The sequence below is a fragment of the Musa acuminata genome, chromosome BXJ1-4 (assembly GCF_036884655.1).
Source record: "Musa acuminata AAA Group cultivar baxijiao chromosome BXJ1-4, Cavendish_Baxijiao_AAA, whole genome shotgun sequence".
NCBI lineage: Eukaryota > Viridiplantae > Streptophyta > Magnoliopsida > Zingiberales > Musaceae > Musa > Musa acuminata.
In genome coordinates, this window is record NC_088330.1 from 947,839 (window position 1) to 966,938 (window position 19,100).

At 42.4% G+C, this 19,100-nt stretch overlaps 2 protein-coding genes across 2 annotated transcripts; both read right to left on the bottom strand.

Moving 5' to 3' along the window:
- Positions 1–2,812: 2,812 nt before the first annotated feature.
- Positions 2,813–7,943, bottom strand: LOC135640303 (endoglucanase 10-like). The gene is made up of 6 exons (XM_065154611.1): positions 7,377–7,943; positions 6,613–6,920; positions 5,842–6,300; positions 4,466–4,601; positions 4,214–4,386; positions 2,813–3,457 (listed from the first exon to the last, which is right to left on the bottom strand). Exons 1-6 carry the CDS (start codon positions 7,759–7,761, stop codon positions 3,059–3,061), a joined length of 1,860 nt encoding a protein of 619 aa, XP_065010683.1. The 5' UTR covers positions 7,762–7,943; the 3' UTR covers positions 2,813–3,058.
- Positions 7,944–13,001: 5,058 nt separating this feature from the next.
- LOC135640306 (uncharacterized) lies at positions 13,002–16,030 on the bottom strand. Its single transcript, XM_065154619.1, has 3 exons — positions 15,921–16,030; positions 15,382–15,561; positions 13,002–15,226 (listed from the first exon to the last, which is right to left on the bottom strand). The coding sequence occupies exon 3, from the start codon at positions 14,841–14,843 to the stop codon at positions 13,143–13,145; it is 1,701 nt and encodes a 566-aa protein (XP_065010691.1). The 5' UTR covers positions 14,844–15,226; positions 15,382–15,561; positions 15,921–16,030; the 3' UTR covers positions 13,002–13,142.
- Positions 16,031–19,100: the final 3,070 nt, after the last annotated feature.

Below are 19,100 nucleotides of genomic sequence, written 5' to 3' on the forward strand. Positions count from 1 at the left end.
CTGTAGAGGGACATTGGCATAAAATATCTGCCATTTGGAGCACAAAGAAGAAATTTCCCTTTGCTGCAGTCCTTTTGGTGCCTCTATTCAACGGGATGTTTGTCAGCAGATACTAGCGATACGCGCTTCACCATCGTCTCACACTCTATTAAACCCCCAGTCTTAGGCTAGTCCCCTCATCATCACAGTAGCAAAAGGAATATTGCATCTTGTTCCTCGTATATTTGACAGGGATGGCTCTACGACACTACTCATCAGAGTTGCTGCTTCTCATCCTCCTGATATCGAGCGTCGTCGGTCCTCCTGCTACTGCGAAGCCGCTGAAGGGAGGACGGGCAGAGCACGGCAGCATGATGTTTGAGGTCTTGAGGAAAGATCCGGTGCCGCCTTCGTGTCGGTCATGCTCCACTTACAGTCCCAATAAACCTTGTTCCCGTTGCCCTCCACACTCCAGGTAAGCAAGGATGATGATGATGAGTCATGTTTCGAACAAGTATAAGCACAAGGAAATGCTTGCACTTTGTTTTCTCGAAATAAACTCTCTTCTTTTCTGTTCTGTTGTGTTCTGTTGTGTTCCTAGAAAGAAAACTTGTGCGTTCATGGCACTCTACTCGAATGTAATGGTGGGAAGTACTAGTGCGAAATGTATCACAGCATTTGCTTCGTCTTCTTTGTTAACCGAGGGAGAAATCTGTGCACCTATTGTTTTTGACATAATTGCTATGTGTATACATACATCTTATTCATGGAACATTGGTTTACTACAGTTTGGATGCATCTATACCTCCAAAGCAAGGTTCACTATCATCATTATTGCCTTCCTTGACTTTGATGTGAACATGTCGTCGAAGAAATCGGAAACCATGTACCGGGGATACTACGCGAATCTCCCAAAGATGTTTGTATGAGATTTCTTAACACGCAAGTAGACGGAGGTTGAGCTTCAAGGTGCATTCATGTGAGCCGTCATGCATCTTGCACTCGCTTGCTTGATGGTTCGTGGGAGGTTGAGTGCGCAGGCAAGCTTCGGGAGCAGCCCTTCAGATCGAACGAAAGCTTCGTGAGAAATTTACCTGGGAAAGTTTCAGGCTTCTCTATTGACAGATTAATTACTCGGTGCTAAATTATTATTATTATTATTATTATGGTAGTGGAAGAGCAAATCATGAGGTTGCCAGGGGACACCATGGTCGCACTCTTTTGGTCGCTAGTAAGGTTGAGACCTTAATTAAAAGTCGCCCAGTTTGACTAGATGAATGCATATTTAATTGCCGAAAATGGTCAGGAAGCATTTTATTAAAGCATATCCTCTCAAGTAATTGATTGCAGTAGCTGAGATGGGGATAACAACAAATTGGCTGATCAAGGTTATATATATATATATATATATATATATATATATCCACCAAATTCAGCAAAATTGCCTTATCAGATTATTATTTTTTCTTTCTTTTTTTAAAGGCTATCTTTAAGCCTTTATATCAGACACACACCGTGAAGGGATGGAGTTCATTGTGCTGGCAATTCTTTGTGTGCACCTGCCTAATAAATGGTGTAATTGTACTAATAGAGTGCTGTGGTTAACCAGTTTTTATGGATACATGGTTTCAGTTGTTCCTTCCCGGAGGGATCATCGGTGGTCCGTCAGCTTGCAAATGCGTTATGTATTCGGATCATGATCAACTTTCATACGATAGGCCATTTATAATATCGACAAGATATATGGAGGATGTGAAGGGTGCTTTTGAAGAGAAAAGCGGATTTAATTGATCACGACCACAAACACAATATGTCTTCCTTCCAAACTAGTCTAGTCCTGAAGGTGAGAAAAGGAGGGGCACCGATAGTACTTGCAGGTATGCCACTGATACTACTATACGACGTGTGTACTTGTTACATGGACCAGTTCAGAACCACCTCTTTCCTGATGAGCTTGCAATTGTTATTACGGTCAAATACTTGCTTCACATGTTGCGTGGATTGTTTAAGGACAAATTCATCCATTAGAGTGCAAAAGGTCGTAAAGACAGGAGGGGTGGGGAAGAACCAAAACGGAGAGTGCAACTTTGAACGACGAAGGTGGGACGACTTTTGAACTTCCAAGTCGGTGTTCTATTTCCAAAGCAAGGATCAGTATAATTATTCGCCTTGCTTGTTTTTGATATATCACTACATGGCGTTGAGTCGGTGGTTATGGCATCTGAATACCACGCGAATCTATCAAAGTCCGTCGTATCTTTGGAGTTCCAACATGCATGCGTTCGTGTAACCTATCGTGCGTCCTGCACATGCTTTATGATTCGTGAGAAGTTGCATGCACTGCGGACGTAGGCAAGCATCCGAAGCAGCGCATCAGAAATAACAAAAGCTCCATGAGCACTCGGAGAGGATTACTTATTTGACTAGACAACACGATCGTTAGCCAATGGATGCAGCATGAAGACGAGCGGAGCAGAGGACGACTTGGGCTCTCGTGGGCCTAAGCGAACGGCATCATCAGATTCTTGCTGGGCCTTCTTTAAGGATCCAATCACATCTCCACCATATTTTAAAGTCCTACTAATTTGGAGTTGAACAACTCTAAAAAAAAAATCATTTTTGCCAACTAGAATGTTATATATATATATATATATATATATATATATATATATATATATATATATATATATATATATATATATATATATATATATATATATATATATATATATAGTCCTTCCTGGGACAGAATGACAAGGTAATCATCAGCTCAATTGGCATGGTCTAAGAGGCATTTACAAGATCACATTCATGTATCCAAACAAACAATAAATAAGCACTCAAAAGACGAAAGATTCATGTTCATGTTGTTGTGTTCATCTCAGTCTCAGATTTATGCATTATGCACAGAACAACCTTGTGATATAACAGATAACTAGAGAAATCACCACCAAAAAAATGCATGTCTGATGTGATCAAACAAGTTGAAGAGGCCTTCAATCTACCTCCTGGTGTTCATTTTTTCATGTCATCAATCCTATTTGCTGTGTAACATCGAACGTTTTGATTCTGTATCCAACTATGGCTTCCAAGCTGATGGTGGAGGTGGTGGAGTAGGAAACATTGGAGGAACTGCAGAGAAGATAGTGTTCTTATCAATGCCGGTCGTTACTCCGGACAAAGAAACCAGTGCTGCAACCAGACCAGCATTTCCTGCTAGTGTTGGCTCTGTGTAGTTATAGTTTGTCCGAACGTCTTTGAATCCATCGTGCCTGTCAGGACCGGCGACCATGGCACCAACGATGGTGTTAGGATTCGGCTTTTTGGTGTCTCTCCACTTCCATCCTCCTTTGCAACTGTACTTCACCCCGTTCTTGGGAATCGATGCACCTCGGTGATGAACATGCTTAGGATAACGTTTGCCATGTCCAACAACGTAGCTCATCTTCTGAGGATTGTTGCCCAGGATGTAATCAATCTGCCAACATCAAGTAAAGATTTTAGCTCATGGTGGCTACGGCAAGTATTTTGTTTTGTATTGTTATTTTCGCATAAATGTTTTCTCTGAAAACACTGGCTGAATGAGGATGCTTAGATACCGAAAGGAAAATTATGCAAGCTCAAGAGGTGATGTTGCCAGTTTAGCTAGTAAATGTTAAATGGAAAGAGTTCCTTAATCATTGAACAAAATTATTGGAGAACATGTGTAAGCAAATGTAATAAAAATGATCATTGGTTAGCACCTTAAGGAATATATGGATGCTAAAGTACTAGTGGAATTGAGAGAAAATACTATTGGTGTTCATAATTAATGCAGCATCATATATTCATCATAAATGGAAGTAAATTGCTCATGGCATGGCTTCTTTCTAAATGCCAATTTGTGCCTTAACAGTGTCTTTATGTGGATTTTTCAAAGATGCATTTAGCTTCCAAAATTTTGTTATGATGCAATATCATAGCTAAATAACGGAGCAGAAGCCTTTTCTTTTTCTTCTTTTTATTTTATTTTGGGGGAAGGGCAAGGTTATAGACTGAGACAGAGGAGTATTGTGTTAGCATTTCTACTTGTCCGTGACATCCAGCATATTTGCCAGTTAAATTTTGAGATTTGGAGGAAATATCATTAAATTAGAACTTAAGAAGAGACTTCAATACATCATAAGTTTAAATTTACTTAGTATATCTTAATGAATAAATATTAAATCTTTGACCGTTAAATCTCAAGCCATACCTGGGTCTTGGCAAAATCACGGAGGACATCGGTCGAGTAGAAATTAGGTCCACAATACCATCCTGGTGTATCTGCAGCATCAAGATAATCACTATATACTGAGGCAAGGAAAGCTGCATTGACAACATATTGGAGTGGTTGAGGTCTTCCATGGTTCAGTTGTATCAGACCACCTGCATGGTTTAAGATCTGAGCTTGATTTGAAGACAATATATATACATATATAAAAGGAGCTAAAAGATGTTGGCAAACCTTTGGTTCGATTAAATGATGTAAAATACGGCAAGTATGAGCACATAATATTGCCTGTCTGATTGTGGAATGTACTCAATATTTCTTCATACGGATAACCTGGACTCAGGAACAGGCGCAACCTGCTGAGAAGAACCTGAAATGCCATAAGCAGAGATCAAAAGAATCAGATGTTTAACCAATAAATGCTTACAACTTAGGTATGCTGATATTTGTAGCTTATGCTTCATGATACGCGTGTGTGTGTGTGTATATATATATCACAATCAACAAGAAGAAAGGAGCCATAGAATGCCTTTAATGACAGTGTCTTTCAAACAGGCAGAAAATCACCTGATATGAATGTCAATTCATATGCAATCATGTAAAATAAAATTATCACAATCTAATTATGTTAAAAACTCAGTGCAGCACATAGCTGAAATTAATTTCCTTTCAAACTGTGTGAAGCAAGAAGCATATCAAGAACAAAATAGCAGGTTTCAGTAGGTGTTAAAACTTATTTTTGTCTTCGTAAGGAGGTCGAATCATCTCAAATATCACGTCTGGCAGATTGAATGGTTAAACTTTTCAGTACCTCTATCTGATTGTTTCTGAAAAACTCAAATCAGCTAATAATTTCAGAACTGAACATGTACGGTGAAGTTCGAATCATCAGCTAATATTTTTGGAAACAATATAGATTTGTAAACCTTTACACTGCGATCACAAATAACTGCTGCTATATTTTTCCATGATGCTCTTGAAACGTCCGTTTGGCTAAAACAAAAAGAGTTTTCCACATCAAATTCAAAGATATGGCTTCTAAAGTTCAGATACCTGTTTTTATTAATCTAGAAATGACTTAGTAGTTACAAACCTAATACAGAATTAAATAGGGAATCCCGAGTCTAATACGAGTTGAAAACTGTACTGTATGTCCTAATACAGCCAACATTTGTCAAAGATTTTTAATCTAGAAATGACTTTGTAGTTACAATCCTAATACAGAAGTAATTAAATAGGGGAATCCTGAGTCTAACACGAGTCGAAAACTGCACTGTATGTCCTAAGACAGCCAACATTTGTCAAAGATCTATCGGACTTCTTTAATCAATTTTCACTCTTTTTTCTTGAATTGGATGAACACTGCATTGCCAGTGGTATCATACACAAAATTACACTTCATCCTACCATCAGTCAGTTCACTAAACGATTGTGTGACCTAGGAATTTTAAAGGCGATTATGCAGGATTATTGACGGTCGAACTCCAGAAAAAGTTAGAGGGTAACCAAGATCCAATTCTGTAAAGAAAATGTGTATATATAGCAATTCTAGATCATGTTAGTGCCACTTGATCAGATTTCAGTGAACTATTCATTGAAGTTCAACTTACTTGAGAACCTGCAAGCTTGTTGTCCCAGCTGAATACTCCATAATCCGGGCCACCCCAGAAGGCACCTGCATGTTTGGCTAAGCCTGGAGCAGTAGCAAGTTGGAGATAGGAGGAGTTGCCGGTGGCAAAATACAACCATGCACCGCCCCACACATACTCATCCCAGTAACTAGTGGAGTTATAGAAGAGCGAAGGATCGGAGCCTCCCGGGCTATATCTACCCCTTTGGTCTCTCCCATACTTGAACAGAGTCCTGGCACCATGAGCAAGCTTCTCGGAATAAGTCTTGCTGTCCTTGAACACGATCGAAGCTGCAGCCAATGCAGCTGCCATCTCTCCTGCAAGATCAGAGCAACTGTGGCATTCGTACACCGGGCGGGGGTAGTCAATGTCTTCGGGTCTCACCCAGCAGTAATGGTCATTCGGACCCGGTCCCTTTGAAGTATCCCCTTGACCAACCTGTTATATAAACATAATTTCAGATGCAATCATTGATCATTGTTCCTTCTTAGGCCGGGATTTCCATCTTCCTCTAATACTATGAACGTAATCATCGTTCTTTCTTTAAATTTGCTTGAGATGGATTTCTTGTAGCATCAAGAGTTTTAAATAAATCAAATTATGTGAAGGATTTTAGCTTGCTTGGAATTGAATTCATATCCAAGTTGAGGAGAGACAAAATTTCACTGTTATGCAGGATTGACTCAAACATCTTCTTCTGCATTTAAACTAAGCTACGGTCATGGATTCTAAAGCCAGACAATGGCATACCTGAGCAACGACACGATCGATAGTGTCAGCAGAGGAATTAAAGGTTTTGAGGAGGTAGTCAGTGCCCCACTTGATGATATTTTTGACATGATCGAGTTCCCCAGCAGCCTCATACTTAGCACTGTACTCGATCACGCTCCAGCTGAGCATTGTCATGGCGAAGGACATGGGGAAGTTGAACTTGATCGCATCCCCGGCGTCGTAGTATCCTCCCACCAGATTCTTTTTGACAGAGTCGTCGGAGATACCATCCTTCATGCCGGAGTTCCCCCTCCAACTCACGTTGTTATGCTTCGGCAGAGGCCCAGCTGAGAAATCAGAGACACCAGATCAGAATCCTTCGTTGTCTCTGTTGATCTGTTCAAATAAGATCTGGTGCTTCTTTTTTTTCTTCTTTGTGTTCATCAATCTTTTGTGTGGCCTAACTCACATATAGATCTTGCGAATTATAGCTCAAAAGATTCGACATGAGTAACACTTGAGCAATTGGATCACTGAAAGGAATTGGATTAAGTGGGCTATAAGAGTGACATTCTGTAGACCTGAATGTGCATTTACAGCTGAAGACACCAGTAAAGTGGATCCGATCGCAAGATTACAATTCAAAGAAGTAAAAAAGCATTGAAGAAAACAACAATTTGATTAATGGAGAGATTGATGGGGAAAATTGTGACAGTAATTTGATCGTGACTAAGAAAAATGTCAATCAACACGCAGTTGCTATATGACGTGCGGAGACGGGGATGATGACAGTGAATGCTTACAGCGCTGGGCGTTGAAGAACATGAGGGCCTTGTGAAGCGCCTGCGTGTACTCGTCGGGGGGCGGCGGGGGGCGGTGGTGGTGGGGCACCGTCTTGATGATGAGCATGATGAAGCCGACAAGAAGGCCGATGCCAAGCACGGATCCGACGGTCCAGAGGAAGAGCTTGCGGCTGACGACGACGCAGCCGAGGTCGACGTAGCGCTTCTTCTTCTTGCCGGAGGGGTCACCGGGCGCCGCGAGGAGCCAGCTCTGCTGCGTCTCGTCCAGCTGCCGCGACAGCGCCGCCCGGTCGTAGTCCTGCAGGTTCCGGCTCCGGTCGTCGTCCGTCGCCGAGTCCGCATTCGATATCTCCAGCGATCCACCCCATGGATCCCTCCCAAACATCTTCTCCTCCCCTCTCCTCTCCTCTCCTCTCTTCTCCTCTCCTCCTCCTTGTTCACAGCAACAGAATTATCTTCCTCTCTCTTATCTGAAGAGGAGGAGGAGGAGGTGGAGGAAAGGAAGAGGAGGGTGCATATGGAGGAGGAGGTGTGGTTGATGCTATGTGGCTCTCGGTGGTGTTTTGGAGTGTAGTGCTGGTTGGAGTGTCTCTTTCTTCAACTTTGAGAGCTCACCTTATTCTTCAACAACATGTGCGTCGGGTGGGGAAATGAGAGAGAGAGAGAGAGAGAGTATTCGCCGGGCACTACCAGTGGATGTGACTCTGGCTAACGCACTGGATCATTACTTCAACAGAAAGTGAGGAATAAAGATAACTGGATTGGCATCAGGAGATGGAGATGATTGATTAGCTAGCTAGATATGCTTGTCTCTCTTTGGTAACACCACACATGAGGGTTGACAGTAGAACAGGATTCTACATCTAATGCTGCAGCTATGGTCGATTCAATCATATTGGCACAGTAACTGAAGCTAAATAGGAACGAGACCATTCTTATTCTTTAAGCTGTGTTCGATTGTCGCGAGCTTGTCATGTCAGCTCCAACTCATTTCCATGAGGACACTGACACCTTAGGTTACGGAAGGTCGGCCGAGGGGGGTAAAAAGAAGAGGTGGAAGGAGGACAAGCTGACGGTGCATGTGACGGAAAAGGAAGGAAGGAAGGTTTGGTGTTCCATCATGTTAATTATTGTTTTCCCTAAGACGAAGATAAAGAAGCCGGAAGAGGGACAAGGACGCAGCACCTTTGCTCCCCAAGAATTATTAATTCTTTAGTCTCAACTTGGGCGGCCTCTGCACAACGTTGAGATGCCAGTGATGCGTGTCCCGAAACTTATGCTAAGGGGGGAATAGGGCGAGAGCTGTCGGTGGAGGACTGCTGTCGGTGGAGGTGAAAGGAGACTTGGTCTCCAGAGACTCGGTCTCCACGCCCATCACACTGCATCACATGGACTACTTCATCCCACAGCGAGTGGAGAGTATTGTTGATCACATCATTGTGGTAATTGATTGAAGGAAGGAAGGAAGGATGGATGGATGGATGGATGGATGGATGAGCTTGTAACGAGATTGAAGCCAAGATTCAAAAGAAAAGGAAAGGGAGATAATTTTTTTGGATGATTTCTCTAAAAAAAAAAATCAATCTCATTTTTATTTCTTTTTCAAAAGCACCCCCTATTTTCGTTTTTTCCAAATATTTATATTTATATTTTTTTTATAATTCTATAATTGTCCCTTCTCTTTCCTTCACCCACCTATCACTTTCACCCACCCCCCCAATTGACCCCACTCTCTCACCTGTCGCCTTTAATTTTGGCTCCCACTATGAGTTCATCTCCCGTTGCTTCCGCTCCAGCCTCATTTATATTTTATCTATGTTTTTATATTTTAATTTTCCAAATTTTAAATTTTCAAAATTTAAGATTATTTTAGGGCGAATTTCTTAAAAAACCTTTTTTTTTTTTGGCTTTTTCTGTGAAGTATCCCCATTTTTTTTTTGACCTAATACATGAAATATCCTTACCACCTACCCCTCTTCCTTCTTGAAAAGTCCATGAGGTGAGTCGGTCTATAGTGTTTTCAACAATGCTAAAAAAATACTCTAACTTGGTATAAAAATAATATAATATTTTTATATTATGTTATAATATTTTTTAGACTATAAATATAATATTTTTATAAATTTTGTAAAAAAAAAACTATGAGATACAGAATTTTTGTGTTATGCTGTATTATTTTCCAAGTATTATTGAAAATATTATAATATAGTATAAAAAAACATTATAGATATCAAATCATGGATATTTAGTTATGCAAAATAGAGATGTTATTTCCCAGGAAAAACTGAAATGGAGGATTTTTTAAAAAAGAATTTGCCCATTATTCTTTATCATTTTATTTATTTATTATTTAAATACATAATTAATTATTAATTAATATTATATTATTTTCTTTTAAACTGGTCTGAAATCATGAGTTGAATCGTTCTAATTGAATGGATTATTAAATCGGTTCAACTGGAGCAAATAAAGAAAAAGGAAAATTGGTCTTAACAAGAGAGGGTTTTATACCCTTTTTCTCAATATATTAATTACCACACTCCCAATTCTAAAAATCTTAATGCTCTAGAAATTGATCTAAACTGATTGTCTTCTATGAGGCTTTAAAAGTTTCTTTCTTATACTTGTCTTCTATGAGAAAGAAAAATGTCATGAATTTTAGAAATTTTACTTGGATAAACTGTCTCTTTAGAAGAGACAAGGAGGAGAAAAGAAAGCCAAATGTTCACTTACACTTGAAACCCTGATCTCCCATCACAATTTTGCACAAACATGGGCAAAATGTAGCTACCACTAGAAATTTACTTTAGAAATGATACATTACATAAGACCTACTTGGTGGAAATGCACAGGTACAACCATGCATTATAAGCACTATAAATCTTCCTCACAAACAAACTGACAGTAGCATGTATTATTTATGTATGACAAACAGTGCACCAACTGGCACAATAATAATTAGTGCTCAACAAAAACAACGGGGGTTTGCCACTAGAAAGGTGTTGACAGAACAAATTGGAACTTCTGTATATCCATTAAAAAATTTAAGCATTGTATCCAAGAACAAACTTATATCTTCTAAGCTGAATTTGCTGTTTAAAAGTTAAAAGCATACTTTTAAACTTACTGAAAACCAAATCACTATGCCACAAACAAATTCCTTGCTTACTAGCATGTACAATTATCTAGTCTGCAATATAAAATAGCTCCATCAAAATAAAACATTTAAGAGAGAGATCCTAAACAATCAAATCCTCCAAAAAAACTTGTGAATTCAAGCATGCTTATCTCATATGACTGACACAATGGATATAAGATTCAGCACATCCATTTAATTTCTCAAACTGGTGGTTTATGTATTTCTGGCAAAAGGAACCAACATTAGTGCATTAATCATGTACACTAGAGATGACAAATATCACACGGATTGATTTGGCTCTATTAAGCTTTGTGATCAAGCACCACATATCAAATGAACAAAGACCCACCACTGTCTGAAATTAGCAGATCCAGACACATTGGAAACAAATAAAAGTGCAAATCAAGCCCATAAAGTAACTAGGAGCTGTGGCAGAAATGACAAAGCTTCTTCTAGATCAACATCGATACCTGTTACCGATCTGGTATTTAAGGAGCTACTTGGAGAAATCTGTAAACCATCCATGCCGATGATCCTTTATTTATGAAAAAACTCCAACATGTAAACTAGCATTATGCTAATAAGTATGAAGAATATCAGTTCAGACTTTGTAACACAGGAAACACTCCAACAAAACTTTGTAGCTCGTTACTTGGTGATTAAAAAGTAAGCAAGCAAATTCAGACTTCTTTCATGCTTCCAAACAATCTTTACGATTTACTTCATAATTCACATATCAAGCAACTTCATATGTTAAGTTGATAACAAGAACTTATACGTTTGATAAACACATTTGATAATCATTGTACAAACAAATCAAGAATGATATAAATGCCATAATGTCATGAAATAAAATTCATTGTCTATGCTGGAAAAGGCTAATTTCAGTTAAGCTGATTACTTGATTGTTCCTGTAATGCATTCATATTTCACTGAAGTTGAACACATGATCCAATACTTGATTGCGAGATAACATTTCCTCGGGATGCCTTTTCATCATATGCCTTGGGTTCTTGTTCCACTAAAGTGAATCAGGATTTTATAACTTTGACTTCTGTATATCCCTCTTTTAGTTAGTGCGATTTGGTCAGGAGAGAAGCTGGCAGCTCCTAGTATCAGGAGCCAAGTTCATAATTATTGGAAATTTAACTCTAATTTTTATCTCATGTAGCATTCAAGGCTTTGCCTTTACATTGCCAGTATTTACCTCTTCATTCTCTCTATCCATCTCATGATCTCATATAAGGCTTGACATATATACTTCATACCATACGAATGCAAACAACCATTCAAGAAGGATTGTGAAGGGTGGATCAGTGCATGATGGCCCTACCAATGAGAGATCCGAGAAGGGTTAGTAGCCTTACAAGTAGAGATTACTTCTGTACCTTTGATCATGGTGTCACCAAGTCAAACAGGAGCAACCTCACCAGAATATTAGGGCTCACCCACACTATCCAAGAAGTGTAGTGCATAAATATTTTCCAACTTGCTAGGAGATAAATGTACCCTTAGGTAACCAGTGGATACAAAAATTTTGCTCTGATCATAGGGTGATTTCATCTTTGACATGAAAGAATCATGACCCTGACTGCAAAATCTTTTGTTGTAAATCTCAAACTGGTCGGTGCTTGATACACTATGTCCATTTGTAAAAATAGGGGATACACCTTGAATTGACACATTGCATTTAAAAATCACAGAAGATACCTCAATATATGCCACACCAATTGATAGTCAGAAAGAGCCCAACATACAGTACTATGATCCATGTTTAAAACATTAAAAACTTATTATGCTTGAGTAAAGGTTCTAAAGGAGAAATGTAGGTTGGTTTGTTTTCTGGTAATTTATATATATCATTAGTCAGATCAGCATGCTATGTCATGTGACCATGTCCAAACTAATAACCAAAATACACTTTACGTCAACTATGACTATCTAGAACCTACCTTGGTCAATTAACTTTAATGTCTTATCCAAGGATTTAAATTTCGGTCTGATATTGGTCTCAATAGCTTGATGGACCGATATGATACCAGTATACAAAATGATATACCAACTTATACCAACACCAGTCCATGCCAACTAGTATAGTTGAGATTTGAAACCTTGGTCATATTAAGGTGAAAAAAAGCAAAGGTAGGCTGCTCTTAACTGAGCCAAAATCAGGTTTCAGTTAATGCAAACTTCAACTGCACTAGAAACAAAATTACTTTTAGGCTGTAATTTAATGATCCACTTAGAAATTCAATGCCATAATAGCTTTTGCATTAACCAAATTGGACCCTCCACTAAGAAAGAACAACAAAAGTTTCCATTCAGGGCTTCTTAGTAGATCAAACAAAATAGAAGGAGAAAAAAAAAAAGTGAATATTTCAAAATGTCATAGGACAGTAACAGGACACTTACTGATATATGTATTACCAAAAAATGAGATACCCTATGACAAGGAAGCTAAAGGGAAAAAAAGATAGAACAAGATAGAAATAGAAACTGCTGAATATCTCAACTCCAAATTAAAATGAACAATGCAAGAACCTCAACACTTACCGGACTATGAACTCACACAAAAATGGAGAATATCCACATCCTTCTCGGCCTCCAAACTTTTTACCATATCATTACTAGCATGTGTTAATACCATCCTTACAGTCCCTTGTTAGATTATTGAATGTTTCCACCCGATTCTTTGCCCTATAGAGCACCTCTGTATCCACTGCAACCCTCATGTACCCATCAAACTCCACAGGGTGGCCATTGTTTAGAGCCATCGTCTCATTATACCACTCGCTTGTGTTTCCCCACATCTCCTTGTAATCGTCAAGCAAATGCACCTTATAGTGTGATCTCAGTTTATCAAAGTAGTTATAGAATGGCTCATTCGTGGCAATATAGAGATTCCTCCATTGATGTATCACCTTTGTTAGCTTCTGCACCAGGGCCTCAGGAGAAGTATCTGCATCCAAATTAGGCCACAGTTCCTTGTTCCTGGCCTTCTCGCCACGGACCACATGTATGCCATCATACTCCCAGTCCATCTGTCCTGCGATCTCCGACACAATGTTCATCAGCCGCTTGGATTTCCAAATTGCTTGCCATGGCCGCTGAATGTACTTAGCAGACCGACCCTCACACACACGGTACCAGTAATTCTCGGGCTCTGGCCCGTCAAACTGCCTCCAGATGATGGTGCTTGGGTCCTTCTTGAGCTGCATTGGCGTGACCTTGTACGTCGGCACCTTGAGGACGGTGATCTTGCCACCAGCCTTTCGGCTTGTGGCACGATCCCATTGTTGCCAGTCCCTCAAGAATTCACTCTCCTCCACCACCGATGCCGACTCCTTGAGGTGCTCGAAATCGAAGTAGTATCGGAAATCCTTACCCTCCTCATCCCGGCCACTGGGATTGTAAGTGGCAGCCAAACAGACGTTGAGATCCATCACAAACGTCCGGTTCAAGAACTGGGCCTCGCCGAGGGCGCAAAGGAAGCTCCACAGGTAATGATTCATCCCCTTGCAGTAATCGCCACCGCGCGTGTAGTAGAGATATTTCCCTTTTCGGAAGTTTGATTCAGATCCGAGCGTCGGGATCGTGTCGTTGATCTCGGCATCCGCGATTTGGGAGGGAGGGGCCCGGGACGAAGACTGGAGCCGCAGTGGAGGCTTGGGGGCCGCGTTGACGCCGGAGCGAAATTTTCCGGCGGAGACAACCTCGTAGGTGCAGTTGTCAGCGGGGGCGAGGCGGAAGCGGCGGTAGTCCTTGTAGCGTCGCCAGGACTTCTCGCGGTGGTTGCGGAAGCGCCAGGCAGCGTCGCACTCCCAGGGGGCGGATCCAGATACGGGCGTCTCATAGCTGAGGAATATGATAGAGCGATGAAAGATACGGGTATTGAAGCGCTGGATCGCAGCGAGGACGCGGGGGTCGGAGCAGTTAAGCGGAGCGTCGGGGTCGCAGTCCGGCGCCAGAGATGGGAGGACTATGGCAGCGGAGGAGGCGTTGTCGGCATCAGCTTTGGCAGTAGTCGAGTTATCGGCAGCCGTAAGGGGGACGAGGTCCTCGCCGGTTTGGAGGACGGAGTCGTCGGTGCGGAATGTAGCGTTGGGGAGGGTGGCGGCGAGGGACTTCGAGATGATGGCCTTGGGGGAGTCGAACCAGGGGTCGGGGGGTTGGTAGGTGATGGAGACGATGGTGAAGATGAGCACGGAGAGCACGAAGAGCGAGAAGCACACGTTCCCGACTACTTTGACCGCCTTCTGACTCAGCGGCACCTCCCGATCTGCCGCCGTTTCCGCGGTTGCGCTGCCCCTACCCCGAGAACCCTTCATCGTCGTCCCAAGGGAGGAGGCTCCGTTCCCCTTCGCTTAAAAGAAGGTTAAAAAGAGGATACTGTACACGTTGACAGTGGAGACGACGGTAAGAAGGAAGAAACGGACTAACCAACCATCAAACAGAAAACGGCACTCTTCCATTGGGCGACAACCAGGGACCCACAGTTTCATATCGCCGGGACCAATGACCTACCTCAGCTCGTGGCCCATCCGTAACACGAGATAAGCTCCAATGAACAAACTCAAGAAGGACAGGAGTATTCAGGTGTAAACACGACTCGAGTTCGGCCATGGTCGAAGTCGAGATCATTTATGGTTGGATCAAATTCTTCGTCTTAATGTTCTTATCGAGATGTGTTGAAACAAGAAGCTCGAACTACCTGCATGTCTCAGAAGAAACAAGGGCAAAGGGCAGAGTTACATTTAGCTACTTCAGATAATAAAGAGCAGGAATAAGTTTCATGTCAGACTTCAAAACTTTGGACACGCTAAAATAATGTCGAGTAGGAAGAGGTTTTCAATCCATCACACTTACTATTCAAGCGCGGTCTGTATGCCATATACAATAAATTCCGCAAGACATAATATTTGGGACTGGTAATATATATCTAATTTATACTGCAGACTCAAAAAACACAATATTTAAGGATCCATCCGCATCCTATGGAAAAGCCAAAGCCTTGAAGGACCAACACAATGTCTTGGCCACATCCATCTGGAAGGGAAGAACCAGCCATGTTATAGATGGTCGTCACAAGATAATACATGCAACAGTTATCAGAAACAACAATTACTAGTAATCAAGTAACAACAATTACTGCTCAAACGAAACACATGGGTGAACAACGATATAAAGCATATGACAAAATTTTTTGGAGCCTAATAACATCTCCAACTAATTCTCTAAGACGATATTAAACCAGTTTGGATCTTTGTAATGTAATAATTTATGCCATAAGCACCATGATGGTGCTCGTCCTTGATGCAACCAGAACTAGCAGCAGCACATTGGCAATAAAAAACGATAGAGAATACTAAAATTCGACTTATGCCATCCATGAAAAGCATACTTACATATCATTCTGAAACCTCTGCAGAAAGTTCAATTTTCAAGAGAAGGAGAATCAGCTGCTTGCTCAAGGTTTATTGATTTTGTCCAATTCAAGAGAGAAAATCCGAAAGATACTAAAATTAAGACACAAAGAAACACAGGTGAAGGAAATTAATAGAAGCAAATCAGACAACATAATAAAACACTGGCACTGCATGTTAATAGTTTTATGCAGGAAAAGAAGTCTTGAGAAATCACAATGTGCAATTCTCTAAAAACATCATTTTCTCCATATTGTCAGTACCATACTGTAACGGACAAACTTCTAAACAAGATGTTGGATGTAATGCTTATGTCTGTCCGTTGTCTTTAGGCACGTTTATACTTTGTACAGCAGGTAGAGGGGCGGCCGAAGGCTAAATAGTCCCATGTTAGTTGGGTTGGTGGCCTCTTTAGGCTTGTAAATAAAGGTTGTGTCATGTAGACACGTGCGAGAGCTTTTCGGTCTGTAATGGACCATTTTACCCTTTGTTGTGCAACTATTCAGAGCTTGTAAAGTCTGTTTGTAATTTGCATTGTCTATAAAGTGTATTTCGGACATGTTTGCCTGTGTATCCCGATTGAGACGTTCTCTTTAACCCGTTCTCTCTTTTGTTGGTCCTAAGGGACAATGGGAGGCTTCGGGGAGGCTGACCTTTGCGGACGGACGCGCGAGGGTGCCGCACGCCTTAGGCAAAACCAGCTAAGGTCGTGACATTATGGTATCAGAGCGGGACAAGCACACATAGAAACACTTGACATGTAAACGTGGGGGACCTAGCGGGGCTGCGTTGAGGGCAGTCAGCACACGCGCGACCGTTTGAGGGAAAACGGGCATGGAGATGTAGGGAAAAGAGTCGCTCTGAGGGGCGGGCATCTAACATTGGCATTCAGTGGAATGGCCAACCCTTCGCGCAAGAGGCACCACGAGAACAGGTAAGCTTGGAAGAATTCGGAGCGCACAAAGGTTGGGATGGCTGAGTTTGAGCGACGGCTCAACGTTGACAACTATACTTGATGGTGCTCTAGGCAAGCGAGGCGCTTGGCAAGAATGAGACCATCCAAGGTGGAATGAGTTGCTCAACGACCAAAAGAGTTATGCAAAGCTCACAGAGGTGAGGGGAATTGCTAACTCGAAGAATTTGGTACTCATGCATGGGCTTGTATGTGGACGATGGAATGTTCGTGGCCATCCCAAGGCGACCGAGACTCGGTGCCATGGAGCATTGAAACTTTCTCTTCGGCAGGCGAAGGATACGTCCGGAGGAGGCTGAAGTGTGCAACGAGTTCAGCATGTTGCTAGGCCTTGAGGGGTGCAGCGGTGGTTGTATTGACGTGGGGGCGTAATCTAGCAAGTGCGTCTGCAGGAGGCAGAATAATGCACAGTTTGTTCAGCAGATCGGAGTAGTCCAAGGGGATGGTGGTCTCCGAAACGAAGAGAGATGTTGCTCCAGCGGGACAGTTATCCAGGAGGGATAAGTCTCGGCACTCCAGAGGGAGAATCATGTGAGACGGACTTCACATGTTGAGGAGGAGTACCTCACAAACAACAACTTCACGAAGCTCGATGGACCGAGCAAGCGGCGAGGAGTTGTCGCTTTATCTCGCTCGAGAGAAAGCATTAGTGGATGCATTGCGAGATCAAGTGGGGGAGCGACCTGAAGCAACTTAAATGAAGACACACTTAGAGTCGATATGGAGATCGGACTCAAGGGAGGGCTGACCCGTGGAATGGAGGGCGCGAGGGCCACCATCGACTCAATACAAAAACGAGGAGCGGAGCAACTTGGGTGTAACTTGGCGAAGTACCCAAGCCGCATGAAGGGAGCCAGCTGAGAAGTTGGAACATGGAGCAGAAGCACAGTGCTTTCCTTAGACAGAGGTCAAAGACATGAACTCTTGCAGAGGCAAGGGTAGGATCATGTTGTTTCATGGGTCCTTCATTCTGACGGAGCGGACTCATCTTGCATGATGCCAAAGACGAAGGGAGCTTCTGGGCACATGCACCTTAACTCGGAGAAGCATTTGATGGAGGAACTAAGGCGACTCAACTTGCGGAGGCGAAGTTGGGTTCAGAAGGGCCTTGACACGGGGCAAGAGGACGCAGAGGCGGGTACTCTTGAAGAATATGCCACAGTGTTGCCATTTGAGTTGCTATGAAGGAAGCAGTGCGCAGCGGAGATTGTGCTGGTAGGGGCAGAGGCCCAGGATCCAGACAATGGTGCACAGATTACAGTGAAGTCGGTGGACTTCGAGAGCTATTAGGCGACGGACTGTCCTAGAGCGGTGCTTCATCTAGGTGTGACCCAGGAGTGGGTGGATGAAAGTCGATTGCCAGAGGAGCGAACAAAATCGAAGGTGGAAGGGACCCTGCGATGTATTGGCAGAGGCCACACATGAAGGGTTCACAATTCGAGTTTATTCCACAAGGATCAGAATGCAATGGAGATGTCACCAGGAGGCGACATGGTGCAGCGGATCGTGGTGGAACAGTTCGTGGCAATGCGATACACACAATCCGTCCCGTGAGGGATGAGATCATATGGAGGTATGATCGGGAGCTACTGGGAGCTCCGCTTTGGTGAACAACACGACGGCAAGAAGGGCTATGGATTCAAGGAGTGAAGGCCATGGTACCGCAAAGGCGGGTCTTCCGGGCGTGCACCGAATTTTGCATCGGATGAAAACCTTGGTCATCAGCATATGGGGGCTGTGTTCCACCAAGGGAAAAGTTCGAATGCAAGTACCAGTGAGTTCCATGGGAGGGACTTGATCATACAGAAGTATGATCGAAGCAGCTGGAGAGTTGGACTACTCCAGAGCTCATATTCGCTTAAGGGAGCCCGACAAGTCAGAGGACAAGGTCGAGTAAGCGAACGTTGCTACCAAGGAAGCTAAGGAGAACAGAATCGGTGCAAACTCTACAACGTGATGGCAGAGGCCATGCATGGGAGTTGCAGTCTGTCTTTCCATCGACCAAACGGACTGCTTGGAGAACACAGAGGTGTTGAAGCAGGGGGTCGAAAGGGGCGAGGAAGCGACGATGAGTCCAGAGGGACTTAGCTACCCAAAATCAAGCATTAGTCAGAATGGAGGTGGACTCAGAGGAGTGCCACAGAGACATTTCTACTGATCATGCAGAAAAGGGATACAGAGGCAAGGCA